Here is a 22,538-nt window from a genome sequence, read left to right on the forward strand (position 1 = left end):
CTCCTAGGTTTCAAAGTGTCAGATCTTTACCAACTCGGTTCTGGAGTATGGAGCTGCCATTCATGAGTGCCAATGAAATGGGGCCAGATCTGCTGCCTTCCCCCAGAGCTACCCAAAGCTGACTCAGTGGCAGCTAAGCCCACCACCCCCACCACCACAAACAGTGGGTATAAAAGGAAAGTTTCCAATTTCATAATAGGACATATAATGGTAAGAGATTCTTGTTCCAGAGTAAACCAACAGACGAAAAGAACACATAGAGAAAAGAGCGAGTACAGTAAACATGTGCTAAATTATTTGTGGCGCAAAAAGGGGAAAACTATTCATTGTTACTGTTCAGAAATAATTGTGATCCTAAAATTCATCATAATGGAGAAATAAATATATTTTCCCTTATTCAAAGAGTTTAAAATACCCACAGAGCTTTACTAAAAGAAAGCCTAAACCAAAAAGCCAGACCACTTGCTGTCGAGTGGCGTTCGACTCACGGTGACCCTGTGTGCCCAGAGTAGAACTGCTACATAGGGTTTTCAAGGTGTGACCTTTCAGACACAGATTGCCAGGCCTTTGTTCCAAGGCACCTCTGGGTGTGTTTGAGCTGCCAACCTTTCAGCTAGTGGTTGAGCACCTAACCATTTGCACCACCCAGGAACTTAAAAGAGAGCCTAATGTGTACTTTTAAAAGGAGAAATATGAACTCAAAAGGAAGAAGTGGGTTACATAAAAGAATGGTGAGCAAAGGAATTTGCAAAACATGGTGGTGAATTTAAGTCAGTATTGACGGAGAGGAGGGGGATGAGAAATGACTTTTGTGTGCTTAAAAATGAGCTGGTAGTCACATTTTTCATAAGGTGGTAGACCAGGCTGCTTGAACCAACTTTCCTTCTGAAAACAACAAGCAATGCTGGGGAGAAACGTGTACAAAAAACTTCCTAAAAACTTCTAAGAGCTGGTGGAAAAACAAGGAATTGTCAGGGAAAACCCCAGAGAGAAGCCTGTGGAAACACCTAACAGGAAGCCACTTTTGCCCTGAGGGTGTTTTCTAGCCCAGTGGAACCTGGAGGCTTTGGGAGGGGCACAGGCCAGAAAATCACAGAGCCGCCCCTGGTGCAAATCCAAAGATTTTCCCCATGTTAAGCTGGCACCCTCAAGGGGCCAACACTGGAGAGGGGTGAATCAGAAGAAACCTGTCCCCTCCCCAGCCCCTAGGGCACAGAGAATGAGTTGTCTTGGTATTAGCAGTGCAGGGACAAACAGCTTCCAGGAGAGCCAGAAACCTTGGCGGCCCAGGTTTGCATCACCTGGAAGGTCAGAGGCCTGAATCAGCTAATTTAGTCTGAAAGGGTTCCATGCAGGTGTTACTCCTGAGATTTCTTTCAGAAACAAATGCAAATCACGTGTGGGGGAAGCCCCTTCGTTCTAGGCTTCCTGGAATTCCACAGATAGCTTTTCAAGGGCTTCAAACAGACCAGAAAATGAAGCACAAGAGACAGGAGGGGCCAAAAAAGCCCCTCCAAAACAAGCAAACAAAAAAATCTAGCAGGCCATAGAAACAGCCCCACAAAGTCATAAAGCAGTATCAGACATGCTACATACCACCCATGCTAACTACATGTAAAGAGACAAAAAACAAGCTTGAAAATATGAGAAGTGAGTGGGGAGGGGGAGGAAGACAAAAACAAAAACTATAGAGACCAAGCCTATTTGAAAGAAGCAAATGGAAATTCTAAAAACAAAAAACAAAAAAAACACCAAAACCCACTGCCGTCAAGTCGATTCCGACTCATAGCAACCCTATAGGACAGAGTAGAACTGCCTGGTAGAGTTTCCAAGGAGCAGCTGGTGGATTTGCACTGCTGACTTTTTGGTTAGCAGTCGTAGCACTTAACCACTACACCACCAGGGCTTCCAGTGGAAATTCTAGGCACTGTTAAAAAAAAAATAATCAAACCTCAAAGAAGTTGAAACAAAGTTTGTTGGAGCAGTCACCCTATATGTCTGCAGGGAGATCACTTTGCCTCTAAAAACAAGTAGGCTAGGTACAATTGTTAAAAATAAACCCTTGAGTTAGATCATTTCATAATTTAGTAAACAATTTGCTAATTGTTGAGCGTGAGTCTCCCAAGCATGAAGATAAAATGAAAAAGGAACATTCCCAAGGATTGACAACGTCACACAGAAGTTTTTATGTATTTTTTCCTGAGTAAATACAAGTTTCCGTCGTGATCAGGTACTTATTTAGTGGTTACCAAATTAAAATTAAAAAGTAGCTGCTAAACTTTTGGCCCTTTACCCACCTGCAGCCATGAGATCTCTTGAAATTTAAATTAAGCAAACCCAGAGTCTTTTTCATTACCTCATAAGGTAATTAATGGTTTTGTTATTGATTACCCTTTTATAGCAGGAAAAAGACAAATTTTCAACACTGCAAATCAATTTCTTGCAAAAAAAAAAAAAAAGGTCAATACTTCTGCAGTTTGGGTCAGGCTTTTTTACAGATAATTTTTGGTTTTGTGGGTAAGAAAAAAACCTTAAAATCAAAATAAGATGTCTGTTATTATTTTTTTTCTTCCACAAAACAAAGCCTACAGTAACAAATTAAAAATATAATACATGCTTGTTATGGATTGAACTGTGTCCTCCAAAAATGTGTGTCAATGTGGCTAGGCCACGATTCCCAGTATTGTGTGGTTGTCATCTGTTTGTGATCTCATGTAATTATCCTCTGTGTTGTAAATCCTACCTCTGTGATGTTAAAGAGGCAGGATTAGAGGCAGTTATATTAATGAGGCAGGACTACAGTATTAGGTTGTATCCTGAGTCAATCTCTTTTGAGATATAAAAGAGAGAAGAGGAGAGGGACTTCATTATGACCAAGAAAGAAGCACCAGGAGCAGAGCCTGTCCTTTGGACCCGGGGTCCCTGTGCTGAGAAGCTCCTAGACCAGGGAAGATTGATGACAAAGACCTTCCACCAGAGCCAACACAGAGATAAAGCCTTCTCCTGGAGGTGGCACCCTGAATTCAGACTTCTAGCCTCCAAGACTGTGAGAGAATAATTTTCTGTTTGTTAAAGCCACCCACTAGTGGTATTTCTGTTATAGCAGCACTAAAACTAAGACAATATTTTAAGAACAGATTGGACATCACTGAAGAGAGAATTAGTGAACTGGAAGACAGATTCAGAATACAGCAGAGAGACAAGAAGATGAAAAATTAAGAAGAGCGATCAAGAAATGTAGAGAATGAAGTAAAATGCCAAAAATGTTTCAACTAGAGTCCCAGAAGGAAAGGAGAGAATGAGGAGGAGGCAATATTTGAGACGATGGGTAAATTTTCTAAGGCATACACAAGAAAGTAAAAGTATAGACCAGTCTCACATATGAAGATAGTTGAAAAATCCTAAATAAAATTTGAGCAAATAGGTTTGACAGTATATTAAAAACATGATCAAATAGGGTTTATTTCAGGACTGCAAGTGTGGTGCAACATTAGAAAATCTCTCAGTGAAATTCACCTCATTAAAAGATTAAAGGAGAACAATTATATGATTATTTTGTAGATGCATAAAAACTTCATCAATTTCAACACCTTTTCAAGAAAATGTAATAAAATAAGGAAACTAGTCACAGAATCCTTCAACTTCTGTTTCAAGAGCATAAATAAATGATTTGAAAAAGATCCAGATAAATGGCGAGGCATGCTATATTCATTGCTGGAAGACTCAGCTCTGTTTAAGATGTCATTTCTGTCCCAAATTGGTCAATAAATTCAATGCAATTCCAATTAAGATGCCTACTGAATTTTTCAGGAGATTTGTCAAATGTAATAGGAAATGTGCATCAAAGAGTAAATGTGTACAAAATGCTAATATACCTTTTAAATTTTTCTATTGTAAAAAATAAAATGTAGATACAGAGAATCAGAACAAGAAGTAAATGTAGAGCTTAGTGAATTATTATAAAGCAAACACACTTGATTCACTGCCAGATTGCTCTTCCTTGTGCCCTGCCCCAGTCACAGCTCTTTCCTTCCAAAGTGACTGCTACTCTGACTTTTACAGCGCTTAGTTTCTATGCTTTTATCACCCAAATAGACCTCTCTAAACACTATAATTGAGTCTTGCCTTTTTTTTAAAAAAAAAAAGGACAAGCAAAGATGCTTTATTTTTATTATTTTTTTTAAGTTGTGATTTTTTTTTTAATTGTACTTTAGACGAAGGTTTACAGAGCAAGCTAGTTTCTCGTTAAACAATTAATACACATATTGTTTTGTGACATTGGTTGCCAACCCCACGACATATCAACACTCTCCCTTTCTCGACCTTGGGTTCCCATTACCAGCTTTCCTGTCCCCTCCTGCCTTCTCATCTTTGTCCCTGGGCTGGTGTGCCTGTTTAGTCTTGTTTTGTTTTATGGGCCTGTCTAATCTTTGGTGCATAGTGGTTAAGTGCTACGGCTGCTAACCAAAAGGTCAGCAGTTGGAATCCACCAGGCGCTCCTTGGAAACTCTATGGGGCAGTTCTACTCTGTCCTACAGGGTCTCTATGGGTCGGAATTGACTCGACGGCAACGGGTTCGGTTCAGTTCAGTTCGGTTCTAATCTTTGGCTGAAGGGTGAACCTCAGGAGTGACTTCATTACTGAGCTGAAAGGGTGTCCAGAGGCCATACTCTCAGGGTTTCTCCAGTCACTGTCGGGCCAGTCTGGTCTTCTTTTGTGTGTGTGTGAGTTAGAATTTTGTTCTATGCTTTTTTCCAGCTCTGTCTGGGACCCTCTATTGTGATCCCTGTCAGAGCAGTCAGTGGTGGTAGCCCGGCATTGTCTAGTTGTGCTGGACTCAGTCTGGTGGAGGCTGTGGTAGTTGTGGTCCATTAGTCATTTGGACTAATCTTTCTCTTGTGTCTTTGGTTTTCTTCATTCTCCCTTGCTCCAGATGGAGTGAGACCAGTGGAATATCTTAGATGGCCACTCATAAGATTTTAAGACCCCAGACGCTATGCACCCAAGTAGAATGTAGAACATTTTGTTTATAAACTATGTTATGACAATTGAGCTCACTGTTATGTTATGCCCTGAGAGCATGGTCTCCAACGCCCTCAGCCCAGTAATGTGGTCCCTCAGGGAGTTTGGATGTGTCTACGGAGCTTCCATGGTCTTGCTTTGGTCAAGTTGTGCTGGCCTCCCCAGTACTGTGTACTGTCCTACCCTTCACCAAAGTGACCACTTATCTATTGCCTATGTAGTGATTTTCCCTCCCTACTGCTCCCCTCCCTTGTAACTATCAAAGTTTGCTTCTTTTTGTGTGTAAATCTTTTCATAAGTTTTTATAGTAGTGGTCTCATATAGTATTTGTCCTTTCGTGACTGACTTATTTCACTCAGCATAATGCCCTCCATATTCACCCATGTTGTCATATGCTTCACATATTCATCATTGTTTTTTATTGTTGTGTAGTGTTCCATTGTGTGTATGTACCATAGTTTGTTTATCCATTCATCTGTTGATGGGCACCTAGGTTGCTTCCATCTTTTTGTTATTGTGAACAATGCTGCAATAAACATGGGTGCACATATGACTATTCCTGTAATGGCTCTTATTTCTCCAGAATGTATTCCTATAAGTGGGATTGCTGGATCATATGGTATTTCTATTTCTAACTTTTTAACAAAGCGCCATATTATTTTCCAAAATGGTTGTACCACTTTGCATCCCCATCAGCAGTGCATAAGAGTTCCAATCTCCCTATAACTTCTCCAACATTTGTTGTGTTGTTTTTTTGATTAGTGCCAGTAATGTCAGGGTGAGACGTTATCTCATTGTGGTTTTGATTTGCATTTCTCTAATGAATCTTGCTGTTTTTTTTTAAAAATATATGTCTTTGAAGTCTCTTTTTAATCTACAACTTGTCTTTCTTGCAGTTGTTGTGTTGAAGAAGCCAGGCTCTTTGACCTGTCGATGGTCCCCTGGTCTGGATGTTGCTTTCCTCATGGTGCAGTTCAGCAAGAATCTCTGTCTCCTGTATTTCTGACAAATTGGCAGGAGGACCGAGAGGCCTGATTACACTTGGGTTGAGCTCCTTGCAGGACTGCGGTGGGGTTGGGTGCTTTCATGAGAAGGCACGTCATGTCTGGTCACCTCTCCTTTTTGATGCCAGCAGTCACTGGTGCTGAGCTCATTTAACCAAATAAATAAAACAAACCAGTTGCCATTGAGCTGATTCCAACTCATGGCAGCCCCACGTGTGCAGAGTAGAACTGCTCTGTAGGGTTCTCAAGGCCATGACCTTTCAGAAGATTGCCAGACCTGTCTTCCAAGTTGCCTCTGTGTGGATTTTGAACTGCCAGCCTTTTGGTTAAAAGCCAAGCACTTAACCATTTGCACCATGCAGAGGCTCTTACTCAGTTCACTGGAGAGTGTAGAATGGTGATAGTCTATCATTTTGTTGTCTGTTAGTTGGAATAGTTTTGTGAGGAGATGCTTCTCCTCTTCTGGTGTTTCACTCCTCAGAGGTAGAGTTTATAGAAGGAAGACAGAATTAAAGCTTGGCAATTTCCTTTTATTTGCCCACTTTTCAGGATAATGAATTGGTCACCTGTCATTCACAGGAGATGAATGATTCTTTTATTTTTTAAACAATATCATTATGAATTATGACAGGCTGCCACTGTGGGGGTTTGCATGATGCTGGAAGCTATGTGACCGTTATTCAGATACCAGCAGGTTTACCCATGGCAGACAGGCTTCAGCTAAGCTTCCAGACTAAGACTAGGAAGAAGGGCCCAGCAGTCTGCTTCTGAAAAGAATTAGCCGGTGAAAACCTTATGAATAGCAATGGAACATTGTCTGATATGGTGCCGGAAGATGAGCCCCCCAGGTTGGAAGGCACTCAAAAGATGACTGGGGAAGAGCTGCCTCCTCAAAGGAGAGTCGATCTTAATAACGTGGATGGAGTCAAGCGTTCTGAACCTTCATTTGCTGATGTAGCATGACTCAAAATGAGAAGAAACAGCTGTAAACATCCATTAATATTCAGAACGTGGAATGTACAAAGTATGAAACTGGGACGGTTGAAAATCACCAAAAAAGAAATGGAATGCATAAACATTGATATCATAGGCATTAGTGAGCTGAAATAGACTGGTGTTGGGTATTTTGAATCAGACAATCATGTGATCTACTATGCCGGGGAATGACAAATTGAAGAGGAATGGCGTTGCATTCATCGTAAAAAAGAGAATATTTCAAGATCTATTTTGAAGTACAATGCTGTCAGAGATAGGATAATATCCATATGCTTACAAGGCGCACCTTTCACCATACCTATTCAATCTGTATGCTGAGCAAATAATCGGTGAAGCTGGACGATATGAAGAAGAACAGGGCATCAGGATTGGAGGAAGACTCATTAACAACCTGTGTTATGGACGTCAACACAGCCTTGCTTGCTGGAAGTGAAGAGGACTTAGTGCACTTACTGGTGAAGATCAAAGACCACAGCCTTCAGTATGGATTACACCTCAACATAAAGAAAACAAAAATCCTCACAACTGGACCAATAAGCAAAATCATGATAAATGGAGAAAAGATTGAAGTTGTCAAGGATTCCATTTTACTTGGATCCACAATCAACACCTCCAGAAGCAGCAGTTAAGAAATCAAAGGACGCATTGCATTGGGCAAATTGGCTGCAAAAGACCCTTTCAAAGTGTTGAAAAGCAAAGATGTCACCTTGAGGACTAAGGTGTGTCTAACCCAAGCCATGGTGTTTTCAATCGCCTCACATGCATGTGAAAGCTGGACAATGAATGAGGAAGACCAAAGAAGAATTGACGCCTTTGAATTGTGGTGTTGGCGAAGAATATTGAATATGCCATGGACTGCCAAAAGGATGAACAGAACAAATCTGTCTTGGAAGAAGTACAACCAGAATGTTCCTTAAAGCAAGGATGGCGAGACTGTGCCTCACATACTTTGGAGGTGTTATCAGGAGGGATCGGTCTCTGGAGAAGGACATCATGCTTGGTAAAGCAGAGGGTCAGTGAAAAAGGGGAAGACCCTTGACACAGTGGCTGCAACAATGGGCTTAAGCATAGCAACAATTGTGAGGATGGCGAAGAACAGGGCAGTGTTTCGTTCTGTTGTGCATGGAGTTGCTATGAGTCGGAACTGACTCGACGGCACCTAACAACAACAACAACATCATTAATATCACTTGCAAGTAAAATTTTGCTGAAGATCATTCAAAAATGGCTGCAGCAGTACACTGACAAGGAACTGCCATAAATTCAGGCCGGGTTCAGAAGAGGATGTGGAACCAGGGATATCATTGCTGACGTCAGGTGGAGCCTTGCTGAAAGCAGAGAATACCAGAAAGATGTTTACCTGTGTTTTATTGACTATGCAAAGGCATTCAACTGTGTGGATCATAATAACATTGCAAAGAATGGGAATTCCAGAATACCTAATTGTGCTCATGAGGAACCTGTACATAGATCAAGAGGCAGTTGTTTGAACAGAACAAGTGGTTACTGCATGGTTTAAAGTCAGGAAAGGTGTGCGTCAGGGTTGTATTCTTTCACCATACCTATTTAATCTGTATGCTGAGCAAATAATACAAGAAGCTGGACGATATGAAGAAGAACGGGGCATCAGAATGAGAAAGACTCATTAACAACCTGCGTTATACAGATGACACAGCCTTGCTTGCTGAAAGTGAAAAGGACTTGACGCAGGTACTGACGAAGATCAAAGACCACAGCCTTCAGTATGGATTACACCTCAACATAAAGAAAACAAAAATCCTCACAACTGGACCAATGAGCAACATCATGATAAATGGAGAAAAGATTGAAGTTGTCAAAGATTTCATTTTACTTGGATCCACAATCAACACCCATGAAAGCAGCAGTCAGGAAATCAAGACACATTGCATTGGGCAAACCTGCTGCAAAAGACTTCTTTAAAGTGTTGAAGAGCAAAGATGTCGACTTGAAGACTAAGGTGCACCTGACCCAAGTTATGGTGTTTTCAATCACCTCATATGCATGCAAAAACTGGGTAATGAATAAGGAAGACAGAAGAATTGATGCCTTTAAATTGTGGTGTTGCTGAAGAATATTAAATGTACCATAGACCTCCAAAAGAACAAACAAATCTGTCTTGGAAGAAGTACAACCAGAATGCTCCTTAGAAGCAAGTATGGTGAGACTACGTCTCACATACTTTAGACATATTATCAGGAGGGATTAGTCCCTGGAGAAGGACATCATGCTTGGTAACATAGAGAGCCAACAAAAAAGAGGAAGACCCTCAATAAGATGGACTGACACAGTGGCTACAACAATGGGCTCAATCATAGCAATGATTGTGTGGATGGCACAGGACTGGGCAGTGTTTCGTTCTGTTGTACATAGGGCTGCTATGAGTTGAAACCAACTTGATGGCACCTAACAGCAACAACAATTATGAATTATAGGTTTAAACATGGGTTGTAATTCATTGCAATTCTTATTCTTCTTTGAAGCTCAAACTATATCCTTTTTGCCTAGTGGGAGCCTCTTCAAGTTGGCTCCCGAGTACTTCTGACGTGTCTTTGATATCTTCCTTGCTCTCTGGCATGACAAGGTGTTCCAGGATTTTTGGGTACATTTTCTGCCCCAGGCTGGGAATCAGTCATTTCTCCGAGAAGCCCTGCCTGGTTTCTTTTAGTCGGAGAAATTGTCTCAAGTCAACAGCCTGGGCACTAGGGAGGTTCACTGGCATGCACTGGCCATTGGTTCTGGGATTTTTCTGTACACACAGCTAGGGTATATGCAGGTAAAACACCTCATGAGTTCACACTTATATTTCCGATTCAAAGTAAAGGCTTTCCTTAACCTCTTCTACATGACATCTGTATCTGCTGGCTTCCATGCCAACAACCGTGATTCTTAAGAACACAAGGAATAATAGAATTAAAATATTTCATCATTACTCATGTACTGTATTTCACATAACATGCACAACCTCAAACATCACAAAGTGGGTAGCTTATAAGAACAGACATTTATTCTCTCACAGTTTTTAAGTCTGGGACTCCAAATCAAGGTGTTGGCAGGGCTATGTTTACTCTGAAGTCTCTAGGGGAGACACTTCCGTGTCTCTCTCAGCTTCTGGTGGACCCAGGTGTTACTTGGCGTGCAGATGCACCTTCACACGGCCGTCCTCCCTCTGTGTCTTGAAGGTCAGTTTTGCTGCCTGTGTTCTTCTGGCGTAAAGTGTAACTGTTGAAAAGTCTGATGATAACACACATTTCTTTCCCTTATAAGTTGCATGCTCTTTTTACCTAGACACCCAAAGTTTTTTTTTTTTTTTCTTTAAAATCCACTCATTTTACTAGAACATGTTTTGGTGTCGGATGTCAGAGGCTAATATACTCAGGTACGTGGTTGGCCCTTTCAACACGTCATTTCAAAAAAATGTGTTTTACCACCTCCTTGAACTATAATTCTTAGTGTCTGTTCTATTGTTTTGGTGTTCTTCTTTAGGCTCTCCTCATCTGTATTTTGGATATTCTTCCCCTATCTTCTGGATTTGTCACTTTTTAAATTTCTTTTTGATTTAAAAAAATGTCCTTTTCACCTTCTATATTCTCTGAAGGCACTGAATATTGGGGTTATTGCTCTTGAGTTCTCTTGGTCTTCATTTCTGAATGATTTTCCCCTTTATTTCTAATTCTGAATTCTGTCATCTCATTTCTGAGTGTTTCTGATTTACATTGTTCTTCAATGTCTTGTGCCATTTCTTTGTTTGTTTGTTTTAACATGTGACCCTGGTGCACTCTGCTAGTCTGTGATCCTGGTGCACTGTCCTTGTTTGTGCGCATGTTACTCTGTCCTTTTTAAAAATCATGACTTTGTATGGGACTTGTCCTTGATATTATTCCGTTACTTATATTCATGTGACTTTAGTTTTTCTGAACGTTTAGAAAGTGGCTTGGTTTTGGTTGCTTTTCTAACTTCACAAAATTCCCCCTTTCATTTTTCACGTAGTGTTTAAAATTAGGGTGGATTGCTTTTTCATTTTTCTTGGCTCTTTTCCGTTCTCCTGCTTTTATCTGTACCTCTCTTTTCCTCTGTCTCTGTTTGTCCTTTGTCTTTATCCTGCTCAACTTGGATTCCACTTCTAGTTTCTCACTGTGTGAGGACCTGTCTTACAGCGGTCACAGGTCTGGGCTCCTCAGGCCCCTGCACACCTCCCCTCTGGCACCTGCACCTACCTGCAAACCCTCCCATCTTCTGTTGCTTTGCCCAGGTGGCTGCCACATCATCCAGTGAGTACTCATGGTTGCTGATTTGGGGCTTCCCTGATGCCAGGCTCATCAGACATTCCTCCACCCATCTGCCTCCCCCTGTTCCAACAGATCGGGTAAGACACAGGCCTTGAGGCCTTGGCGCTTATCTTTGGAGGTTTGTGGAGTACACCCCAGCTTCTTGTCCACTTTCTTAGTATCTAACTGCTCTGTCTGCATCTGAGGATTCTGGAAAGTCCAGCGGGCACACGGCCACCACCTTCCCAAGATAAACTTGAAGAAAGAAAAAGGAACAAAGAGGTGGACTCGATCTGCCAGACATCACTGACTAGCACAGGCTTATAATGAGTGAGACAGCATGGTGTTGGCTCAGAACAGACAGAGGGGGCAAAGAACCAATGTGGCAGCTGGCAAAAGTGCCCACACATGCCAGGGGGGCAGGGAGGAGCAGGGGCTAACTAACCAATGGAGCAGCCACAGTAAATTAAAACTGGATTCCTACTTTACCCTAGACAGAGATAGAGCCTAGATGAATGAAAGACCTAAATGTGGAAAACAAAACTCCAAACAATTAGAAGGAAATAGAGAAAGTCTTTAGGACCTCAGAATTGGGAAAAATTTCTTAAAAGACACCATTGTAAGCTTTCACCTAAAGTACAAGAAAAAAAAGAAAAAAGATACCCCGAATCCACAAACTCACTAGAGAGGAGACTGATAAATACAATTCCATCAACATTAAAAGCTTCTGAGGGGCATTAAAGCAAAACAAAAACTGAAACCCGTTCCTGTCAAGTCGATTCTGGCTCATACTGACCCTATAGGATGGAGTAGAACTGCCCCATAGGGTTTCCAAGGAGGCTGGGAACCTTGGGACACCTTGTCATGGAGATTTTGTGACTCTCTGACCTGATGTCCCCACTGTGAGGTGGGTCAACTCAGACCCGATGATGAACCAGGTGTAAGGGCCCAACAGGCCTTATTAGCCAAATGGAATTGGTATATTCAGAATCCAGACGACCTGGTGGATTTGAACTGCTGACCTTTTGGTTAACAGCCAAGCTCTTAACCCCTGCGCCACCAGGATCCTCTGAAAGGCATTAGATATTCTAAACAAGGCTAAAAAGAAAAGGTAGATAGAAAAGGATGGACGCTTTTGTTGTCGAACCCTAGGAAGTGGGTCCTTGTCCAGCACACTCAAACTTGTCAATTATCTGGACACCGGTCTTTGAAAAAGAGAAAGTAACTTTATTGCAATGAGCACAGCAAGAAACTGAGATGAGGTCCCTCAGATCCAGGCTCCCCGAACTGCAGGGAAACAGGCCTTATATGTGATTTGGTCAGCAAGATGGCGCCCGCACAGGTGTTCTGGGGAGGGAAAACTCTAGAAGGGAAAACCCAGGAAACAGGAGGCGACATGGTTCTTGCTGGACCTCTCGCTTCAAAATACGGTCCGCCTGATGATTTTCCTTTGATTCGTTCCTCCTGCGTCCTCTGTTGAGGTCAATTAGTGGTCACAGCTGGGCCTTTTGCTTATAAAGGGCTGGCCACATCTGATTTGGGCTAGTTTAAGGACTGATAGAAATGTCCTGGCATTAGTAAGGTCAGGTTATAGTTTGTGATGCCTAGAACAGTCTAGGAGTAACTGCCCACGGTACAGGAACCCCTTGCAGAGATAACAGCGACAGTGCCAGCAGGAACAGGAAGCACAAGCAGCCAGACTGAACCACTGGCCGAGGGTACCAGCGGGTGAGGCACGGAGGAGACACCCGCGGGGCCAAGATGTGATGAGCACGTGCTCAGTCTCACTGATAATCCACCATCACCACTACTGGCTGCCGGCGAGTCAACTCTGACTCACAGCGCCCCCAAGTGCATCAGAGTAGGACTGTGCTCTATAGGGTTTTCAATGGCTGATTCCTTGGCAGTAGATTGCCAGGACTTTCTTCTGAGGTGCCCCTGGGTTAGCAATTGAGAGCTTGACTGTTTGCACCACCCAGGGACTCCTGATAATCAGAGAAACGCAAACTAAAATGAGCTTCCCAGTGATGGTTGTGGAATAAAGCTGCTGCCCCATAAAACATCCCCCCAGTACTGTCATACTCAGCAAAGATATCATAACACCCAGAAAGTGATCGCCCGCAGCAGGCAAACAACCAGAGGGCACAGACCCGAGCCGTCGGCCCCGAGAAGCTGCCGGTAGGAAAACGGAGAGTCCAAGGCCCAGGTCCTCCTCCCCACTTACCCAGGGCCATATAGGCGAGATGAGAAAACCCTAAAGATTCTCCACGAAGCTGCCCCGTCTGGAGAGCAGCAAGCCTGGGGCGTGTCCTTCTCTTTCCACCACTCTGGCTGGGGTGCGAGGTCAAATGTGCAGCAGAGAGAGGGTGCCGTGGTGGTACCAGGGCTTCTGCTACACTGGGGGTGTCCAAAGACTGAGGGCCTCTCCTACCCCCACTGCCCCAGGACTAGACTACACCCCCAGAAAGCACATCACACTGGCCAAGTTTCCTCTCTCCCTGACACACCTGGCACTGCCAGACAGGGGGGTAGGTGCTGGAACTCCCAGCCCTTCACACTGCTGCTCCCAGAGGAAATGCATGGGTTTTGGTTCAAACAGAGTGGGAAGGGAGGTAGAGGGTCTGAAAGGAGCTGCTAGTGTGACCAAGATGTAAAGAAAAGTCTCAAACACACTATGGAAAAAATAACAGTGAACAAAAGGAAGGAAGGGAAGTTGGAGGAAGAGAGTAACAGAGAAAGACACACACAGAGCATGGGACAGGAGGAGATGTGACCCAAGGGGTAGAGGGAAGTGCCTGAAGGTGCTTCCAGCTGTGTTGTGGTTCTTGTCAGCTGCCATCGGCCCGACCGCAGACTCATGCTGACCCCACGCACAGTGGAGCAAAACACTGTCGGGTCCTGCAGCACGGCCGTGATTAGTTGTGGATCAGATGGTTGTGAGCCATAGGGGTTTTGTTAGCTGATTTTGGGAAGCAGATCGCCAGGTCTTCCTTCCTAGTTCATCTGTCATGGCTTGAATTGTGTCACCCCAAAATATCTGTCAGCTCGGCTAGGTCATGATTCCTTTGTATGACTGTCTACCATTTTATCATCGGATGTGATTTCCCTATATGATATCACTATGATGTAATGAGATGGATTAGTGGCAGTTATATGGACGAGGTCTACAAGATTAGATTGTGTCTTAAGCCAATCTCTTTTGAGATATAAAAGAGAAAAGTGGGCAGAGAGACATGGGGACCTCATATCACCAAGAAAGCAGCACCGGGAGCAGAGCGTAACCTTCAGACCTGGGGTTCCTGTGTTGAGAAGCTCCTAGACCACGGGAAAATTGATGACAAGGATCTTCCTCCAGATCCAACAGAGACAGAAAGCCTTCCCCTAGAGCTGACGCCCAGAATTTGGACTTTAAGCCCACTTTACTGTGAGAGAATAAATTTCTCTCTGTTAAAGCCATTCACTTGTGGTATTTCTGTTACAGCAGCGCTAGATGACCAAGACACCGTCTTAGACTGGAAGCTCCACTGAAACCTGTTCAGCAACACGCAAGCTTCCGCTGGCAGACAGGTGGCGGCTGCACGTGAAGCGCATCGAGGCAGTGGTGGCTCAGGGCCTTGCCTTCCACGCAGGAGACCCAGGTTTGAGTCCTCGCTGATGCAAAGCTCCCAGCTATGGCACATCTTAATAAGGACACAGAATCAATGAAAGATGGCCAAACAGCAGGATAATCCAAAAAGGAGGACGGCTGACCCAAGAAACAAAGTGAGGACCCAGACGATCCCGTTACAGAACTGATACGTACGTGAGAAATGCAGGGAACGGGGTAGACGTGGCTGAAAAGTAAATCGTTGGCTTAGAATGGCTGAGATAATTATAGTAAAAGCAACAGAAAAAATCAAAGAGATTAACCAGAGAGAAGCTACCAGATACTGGAAGCCAAAGACAATCCAATACGAAGACAATTGAAGTCCCTGATGCAGAGAACTCACAAGACTGCTCAAAGGTAAAATTTTAAAAAATGTCCCCGAAATTGTGAAAGACATAAACCTGGGGGTCCAGGAAAAGTGACAATAACAGGTGCCACCAAGCTGCAGCTTGTTAAGTTGTGGCATTTCAGGGATGGAAAAAGAAATCTCTAGGCACCCAGGCAGAAGAATCAGGTTGTCATCAGACTTCTCCACGGCAGATACTGTCAGAAGACAATGGAGCAACATCCACAAGGGTCTGAAGCAGAGAGTCACATGACTCAAGAAGACAAGAGGTGGATTTTCCCAAATAAAAGCAATGGCAGATACCCCCAGATGGGAGAATCCAGGAGCAGAACTAGCAGTGGTCATGTAGAGACCCTGACAGTGGGAGAGGGCCAGAGGCTCAAGGCTTAGAGCAGGCAGTCTCCACACTACCCCGATGGACACACGAAGGTCAGAAACATGAGGACTCCGGCTTCTCAATGTTCTTCACAATTTCCTTCCTTATCCTTGAGGAAACAATGTCTCTTGAGGTGAAGAAACATTTAATTAATTAAAGTCTGGCATTATTTTTTGCTTATTTTTCTACTAAGCTCAAGTAAAATGAAATAAAATACTTATTTTAAATGACATAAAGCGATTTTGCTTTTATAAGATGGTTTTTACCTGTTTACCTTGCTACCTGTGTATTTGCCTACAAAAATATCTAGAACAATGCTTACCTAATGTAAATGATACTTATTTCTATATGGGGGCTTTGGAGTGAGTTTTGTTTTAGCTTTCTTCCTTATATACTCCACATCACTTATATTCCTTTTAAAAAACATATGCGATATTTACAAAGGCAATAGAGTTGTTTAAAACAGAAAAGCCAATGAGATACCATTTTACACTGCACAAAAAGGAAAAAGGTAGGAGGAAGGGGGGCTTCCTGTACTGCTGGTGGGGATGTGAACTGTGCAGCCCCTTTGAGGGGGCGATGCGGCATCGTTCAATATGGTAGAAGATGTGCCCCTTGTGTGCCCAGTGAGCCCGAGCCCGCATCTGGGCATGTCCAGGGCACCTTGATGTGGGCATGTGGCCATAAGCGGGGATGTCCAGGAGGCCTTGCTGTGGGCATGGGGCCATGAGCAGGGATGTCCAGGGGGCCTTGCTGTGGGCATGGGGCCATGAGCAGGAAGGTCCAGGGGGCCTTGCTGTGGGCATGGGGCCATGAGCAGGGATGTCCAGGGGGCCTTGCTGTGGGCATGGGGCCGTGAGCAGGGATGTCCAGGGGGCCTTGCTGTGGGCATGGGGCCATGAGCAGGGATGTCCAGGGGGCCTTGCTGTGGGCATGTGGCCATGAGCAGGGATGTCCAGGGGGCCTTGCTGTGGGCATGGGGCCGTGAGCAGGGATGTCCAGGGGGCCTTGCTGTGGGCATGGGGCCATGAGCAGGGATGTCCAGGGGGCCTTGCTGTGGGCATGGGGCCATGAGCAGGGATGTCCAGGGGGCCTTGCTGTGGGCATGGGGCCATGAGCAGGGATGTCCAGGAGGCCTTGCTGTGGGCATGGGGCCATGAGCAGGGATGTCCAGGGGGCCTTGCTGTGGGCATGGGGCCATGAGCAGGGATGTCCAGGGGGCCTTGCTGTGGGCATGGGGCCATGAGCAGGGATGTCCAGGAGGCCTTGCTGTGGGCATGGGGCCGTGAGCAGGGATGTCCAGGAGGCCTTGCTGTGGGCATGCGGCCATGAGCAGGGATGTCCAGGGGGCCTTGCTGTGGGCATGGGGCCGTGAGCAGGGATGTCCAGGGGGCCTTGCTGTGGGCATGGGGCCATGAGCAGGGATGTCCAGGGGGCCTTGCTGTGGGCATGGGGCCATGAGCAGGGATGTCCAGGGGGCCTTGCTGTGGGCATGGGGCCATGAGCAGGGATGTCCAGGAGGCCTTGCTGTGGGCATGGGGCCATGAGCAGGGATGTCCAGGGGGCCTTGCTGTGGGCATGGGGCCATGAGCAGGGATGTCCAGGGGGCCTTGCTGTGGGCATGGGGCCATGAGCAGGGATGTCCAGGGGGCCTTGCTGTGGGCATGGGGCCATGAGCAGGGATGTCCAGGAGGCCTTGCTGTGGGCATGGGGCCATGAGCAGGGATGTCCAGGGGGCCTTGCTGTGGGCATGGGGCCATGAGCAGGGATGTCCAGGGGGCCTTGCTGTGGGCATGGGGCCATGAGCAGGGATGTCCAGGAGGCCTTGCTGTGGGCATGCGGCCATGAGCAGGGATGTCCAGGGGGCCTTGCTGTGGGCATGGGGCCATGAGCAGGGATGTCCAGGGGGCCTTGCTGTGGGCATGGGGCCATGAGCAGGGATGTCCAGGGGGCCTTGCTGTGGGCATGGGGCCATAAGCGGGGATGTCCAGGGGGCCTTGCTGTGGGCATGGGGCCATGAGCAGGGATGTCCAGGAGGCCTTGCTGTGGGCATGGGGCCGTGAGCAGGGATGTCCAGGGGGCCTTGCTGTGGGCATGGGGCCATGAGCAGGGATGTCCAGGGGGCCTTGCTGTGGGCATGGGGCCATGAGCAGGGATGTCCAGGGGGCCTTGCTGTGGGCATGGGGCCATGAGCAGGGATGTCCAGGAGGCCTTGCTGTGGGCATGGGGCCATGAGCAGGGATGTCCAGGGGGCCTTGCTGTGGGCATGGGGCCATGAGCAGGGATGTCCAGGAGGCCTTGCTGTGGGCATGCGGCCATGAGCAGGGATGTCCAGGGGGCCTTGCTGTGGGCATGGGGCCATGAGCAGGGATGTCCAGGGGGCCTTGCTGTGGGCATGGGGCCATGAGCAGGGATGTCCAGGGGGCCTTGCTGTGGGCATGGGGCCATAAGCGGGGATGTCCAGGGGGCCTTGCTGTGGGCATGGGGCCATGAGCAGGGATGTCCAGGAGGCCTTGCTGTGGGCATGGGGCCATGAGCAGGGATGTCCAGGGGGCCTTGCTGTGGGCATGGGGCCATGAGCAGGCATGTCCAGGGGGCCTTGCTGTGGGCATGGGGCCATGAGCAGGGATGTCCAGGGGGCCTTGATGTGGGCATGTGGCCATGAGCAGGGATGTCCAGGAGGCCTTGCTGTGGGCATGCGGCCATGAGCAGGGATGTCCAGGAGGCCTTGCTGTGGGCATGGGGCCATGAGCAGGGATGTCCAGGGGGCCTTGCTGTGGGCATGGGGCCATGAGCAGGGATGTCCAGGGGGCCTTGCTGTGGGCATGGGGCCATGAGCAGGGATGTCCAGGAGGCCTTGCTGTGGGCATGCGGCCATGAGCAGGGATGTCCAGGAGGCCTTGCTGTGGGCATGGGGCCATGAGCAGGGATGTCCAGGGGGCCTTGCTGTGGGCATGGGGCCATGAGCAGGGATGTCCAGGGGGCCTTGCTGTGGGCATGGGGCCATGAGCAGGGATGTCCAGGGGGCCTTGCTGTGGGCATGCGGCCATGAGCAGGCATGTCCAGGGCACCTTGATGTGGGCATGTGGCCATAAGCGGGGATGTCCAGGAGGCCTTGCTGTGGGCATGGGGCCATGAGCAGGGATGTCCAGGGGGCCTTGCTGTGGGCATGGGGCCATGAGCAGGGATGTCCAGGGGGCCTTGCTGTGGGCATGGGGCCATAAGCGGGGATGTCCAGGAGGCCTTGCTGTGGGCATGGGGCCATGAGCAGGGATGTCCAGGGGGCCTTGCTGTGGGCATGCGGCCATGAGCAGGGATGTCCAGGGGGCCTTGCTGTGGGCATGCGGCCATGAGCAGGGATGTCCAGGGGGCCTTGCTGCGGGCATGGGGCCATGAGCAGGGATGTCCAGGGGGCCTTGCTGTGGGCATGCGGCCATGAGCAGGGATGTCCAGGGCACCTTGATGTGGGCATGTGGCCATAAGCGGGGATGTCCAGGAGGCCTTGCTGTGGGCATGGGGCCATGAGCAGGGATATCCAGGGGGCCTTGATGTGGGCATGGGGCCATAAGCGGGGATGTCCAGGAGGCCTTGCTGTGGGCATGGGGCCATGAGCAGGGATGTCCAGGGGGCCTTGCTGTGGGCATGCGGCCATGAGCAGGGATGTCCAGGGGGCCTTGCTGTGGGCATGGGGCCATGAGCAGGGATGTCCAGGGGGCCTTGCTGTGGGCATGCGGCCATGAGCAGGGATGTCCAGGGGGCCTTGCTGTGGGCATGCGGCCATGAGCAGGGATGTCCAGGGGGCCTTGCTGTGGGCATGGGGCCATGAGCAGGGATGTCCAGGGGGCCTTGCTGTGGGCATGGGGCCATGAGCAGGAAGGTCCAGGGGGCCTTGCTGTGGGCATGGGGCCATGAGCAGGAATGTCCAGGGGGCCTTGCTGTGGGCATGGGGCCATGAGCAGGGATGTCCAGGAGGCCTTGCTGTGGGCATGGGGCCATGAGCAGGAAGGTCCAGGGGGCCTTGCTGTGGGCATGGGGCCATGAGCAGGGATGTCCAGGGGGCCTTGCTGTGGGCATGGGGCCATAAGCAGGGATGTCCAGGAGCACTGTTTCCGGACGGCTGCGGGTGTCTTGGTGAGGTGGGGTTGGGGAGACCAGAGCAACTCGGCTCACCCCACTCTTCAGGGGATACCTCAACTGCCTGTGGTGTCATTAGGGTTGGTGTCACCCAGTGCCGTAACTCACGGTGTCACCTCCCCCCAACCGGGGTGGCTGGGCCAGCCAGTGAGCCCCCCTCCGTGGGTGCTGTCCCACCCCTGCACAGGGTGAGAGCTGCCTGGCGCTGCCCCCTCCAGCTACACCCCTCACAACTCCCCTCAGCTCCTCCCTCCTCCCATTGGCCAAGGCAGAGACCTTCCTCTCAGCCCAATGGGGGGCACAGTAACCTGGTCACCTGCACCCTGACTGGCAGATGACGGGGGCGGTCATGAGTTACCACACTGGGTGACAGGTGACACCAGCTCTAGTGATGCTGCTGCCTTGGGTCCCCTCCTCCAGCAGCACTGACCTGCCTCCTGCCACTGCCACTACGGACTCTGGGGTCATTTTGGTGTCACCCCTTTGACAGTGTCAAGGGATGTAGTTCGCACCCCTGCACTACCCTAGTGATGCCGTTGGGTGTAGCCCACCCTCCTGTGTGGGGTGGACAAGGCAACCCTGACAGGCCTGGGTGGACCTGGGGGTGCGTGTCCCACCCAGCAGCCCTCTGCCCCAAGAAGCTGAGAAGTACTCACGGTTTGTGCGGCTCTTGCAGGCAAAGCCCTGTAGACAGAACAAGAAGGGTTAGAAGCTGAAGGGTCGGCCCAGCCACCTCTTGCCCCACCCTGTGACCCAGCTCCAGAGTCACATGCCCCATCCTGTCTCGGCCCTGCTCCTCACTCTCTGGTGGGGCCTGAGGTTCCTCCTCCATGTCTGGGGGGCTCTCAGGGGGCGCTCTCGGGGATGCCTAAGAAGGTCAGCCCAAGGCCTGGCACACCAGTATTGCTTAGTAAACAGTGCGGGCGGGACCAGGCTCCACGTGGCACTCCAGGCCCACTACCCGCTGTCCCAGCCTGGGCTCCAGAACTTCCCGCTGGCTCGCAGCTCCACAGACCTACCCTCCACTGCTCTTACTCATGGAACAAGTACTGAGTGAGCAGCCACTACGTGCCGGGCACTGCTTGGGTGCTGGGGACACATGAATAAGACAAAACAGACAAAAATCCCCACCTTCAGAGGGTTTACACTCTGCAGTAGAGGAGACATAATCTCAGAAACAGTGAATCACACTTGATTTTCGATGCTGACAAGTGATGTGGGGAACTAGCAGAGGGATCGCGGGAATGTCTGGGGGAAGTGTGGACTGTATTCTAGATGAAGGGCCAGCAAGGCGTCGTGGAGGGGGTAATTTGGGTGACTGCTGAAGGCGTGAGGGCGTGAGCCATGGGAATACTTGGGAGAGGCGTTCTAGCACAGTGTTCGCCTGTGAAAATTCCCTCCCCAGACTGAATCTCGATTCTTGTTCTTACCCCCAATGTCCCTTCCTGCTCAACAACTGGAAAGCCCAAAGAGGGACGCCCAGCATGAGGAAAGGAGGAGTCAGAGAAGGGCCCCCTGGCACCAGCTGTGGGGTAGGCAGGAAGTGCCTTGGACCCAGCTCTAATGGGTGTGCTGTGTGGCTCCATAGCTAAGCAGGGGGCTAGGAAGTCAGAGTGCTGTGCTTTCTGGGGGAGCCAGATAAGGGCACCCCCTCGTGGCACTATACTGGGGCACTTGGCTGCGCTGGACCCGTGTTCAGCAGTGACACCAGGTGGCAACAAGCAGTAACAGCAGTATGAAGGCTGAGGCTCCTGAGCAGCCCCTCTATGAAGGGGAAGCCCCCACGATTGGGGGAGCTCAAGAGAGACCTTAGACTTCCTGCTGGTAGCCCAGGTGGGAAAATGGAAAAATAAAGCATAGGTCCATATCTGTTTCTTGAATTTGTAGAGTAGGTACTACTGGTTGGTTACACCTCCAGCTCCCACCTCCCTTTGACAAACAACCTTTTTATTTTAGACTTACAGAAAAGATGAAAAGACAGCACATAGAGTTCCTGCATACCCTCCACCAGTCTCCCCTAATGTTGCCATCTCGCAGAGCCTTGGTGCATTTACAGTAGGAAACCAGCACTGGTGCGTTGCCAGAAACTATACTCCAGACTGTGTTTGATTTCACCCATTGCAGTGCAGTGAATTACTTAATATAGCCCTTCTTAGCCATAGTCTTTGTAACTCCCACCAAATACTGGGGTGGGACTATGCAAATGAGGTGTTTGTGGTCCACCAAAGGGATTGGATAGCTTGCCAATAATGTAAATAAGCTGTATGGCATAGGACTGGGAATGGGACTGTCATGGATTGAATTGTGTCCTCCAAAAATACGTGTCAACTTGGTTAGGCCATGTTTCCCAGTATTGTGTGGCTGTCCGCCACTTTGTGATTTTCCTGTGTGTTATAAATCATAATCTCTGCCTATGTTTAAAGAGGATTAGGTGGGATGTAACACCCTTCCTTGCTCAGGTCACATCCCTGATCTAATGTAAAGGGAGTTTTCCTGGGATGTGGCCTGAACGATGTTTTATTTTACAAGAGATAAAAGGAAAGGGAAGTAAGCAGAGAGTTGGGAACCTCATACCACTAAGAAAGCAGTGCCTGGAGCAGAGGCGTCCTTTGGACCTGGGGTTCCTGTGTGGCGAAGCTCCTAGTCCAGGGGAGGATTGAGGACAAGGACATTCCTTCAGAGCTGACAGAGAAAGTCTTCCCCTGGAGCCGACGCCCTGAATTTGGAC

The 22,538-nt window shown here is 48.2% G+C and overlaps 1 protein-coding gene across 6 annotated transcripts in view; it reads right to left on the reverse strand.

Moving 5' to 3' along the window:
* IL17REL (interleukin 17 receptor E like) overlaps window positions 1-22,538 on the reverse strand; it is a 63,881-nt gene that overhangs the window by 25,224 nt on the left and 16,119 nt on the right. For all 6 annotated transcript variants that reach the window (XR_007517449.1, XM_049884716.1, XM_049884718.1 and 3 more), the window contains exon 2: window positions 20,467-20,494. Coding sequence is in view for 5 of the 6 variants with exons in the window: in XM_049884716.1 (XP_049740673.1) it covers window positions 20,467-20,494 (28 nt within the window). In the remaining variant the exon portion in view is untranslated. The remainder of the gene's footprint in view (window positions 1-20,466; window positions 20,495-22,538) is intronic.

The sequence above is a fragment of the Elephas maximus genome, chromosome 4, assembly GCF_024166365.1.
Source record: "Elephas maximus indicus isolate mEleMax1 chromosome 4, mEleMax1 primary haplotype, whole genome shotgun sequence".
Taxonomy (NCBI): Eukaryota; Metazoa; Chordata; class Mammalia; order Proboscidea; family Elephantidae; genus Elephas; species Elephas maximus.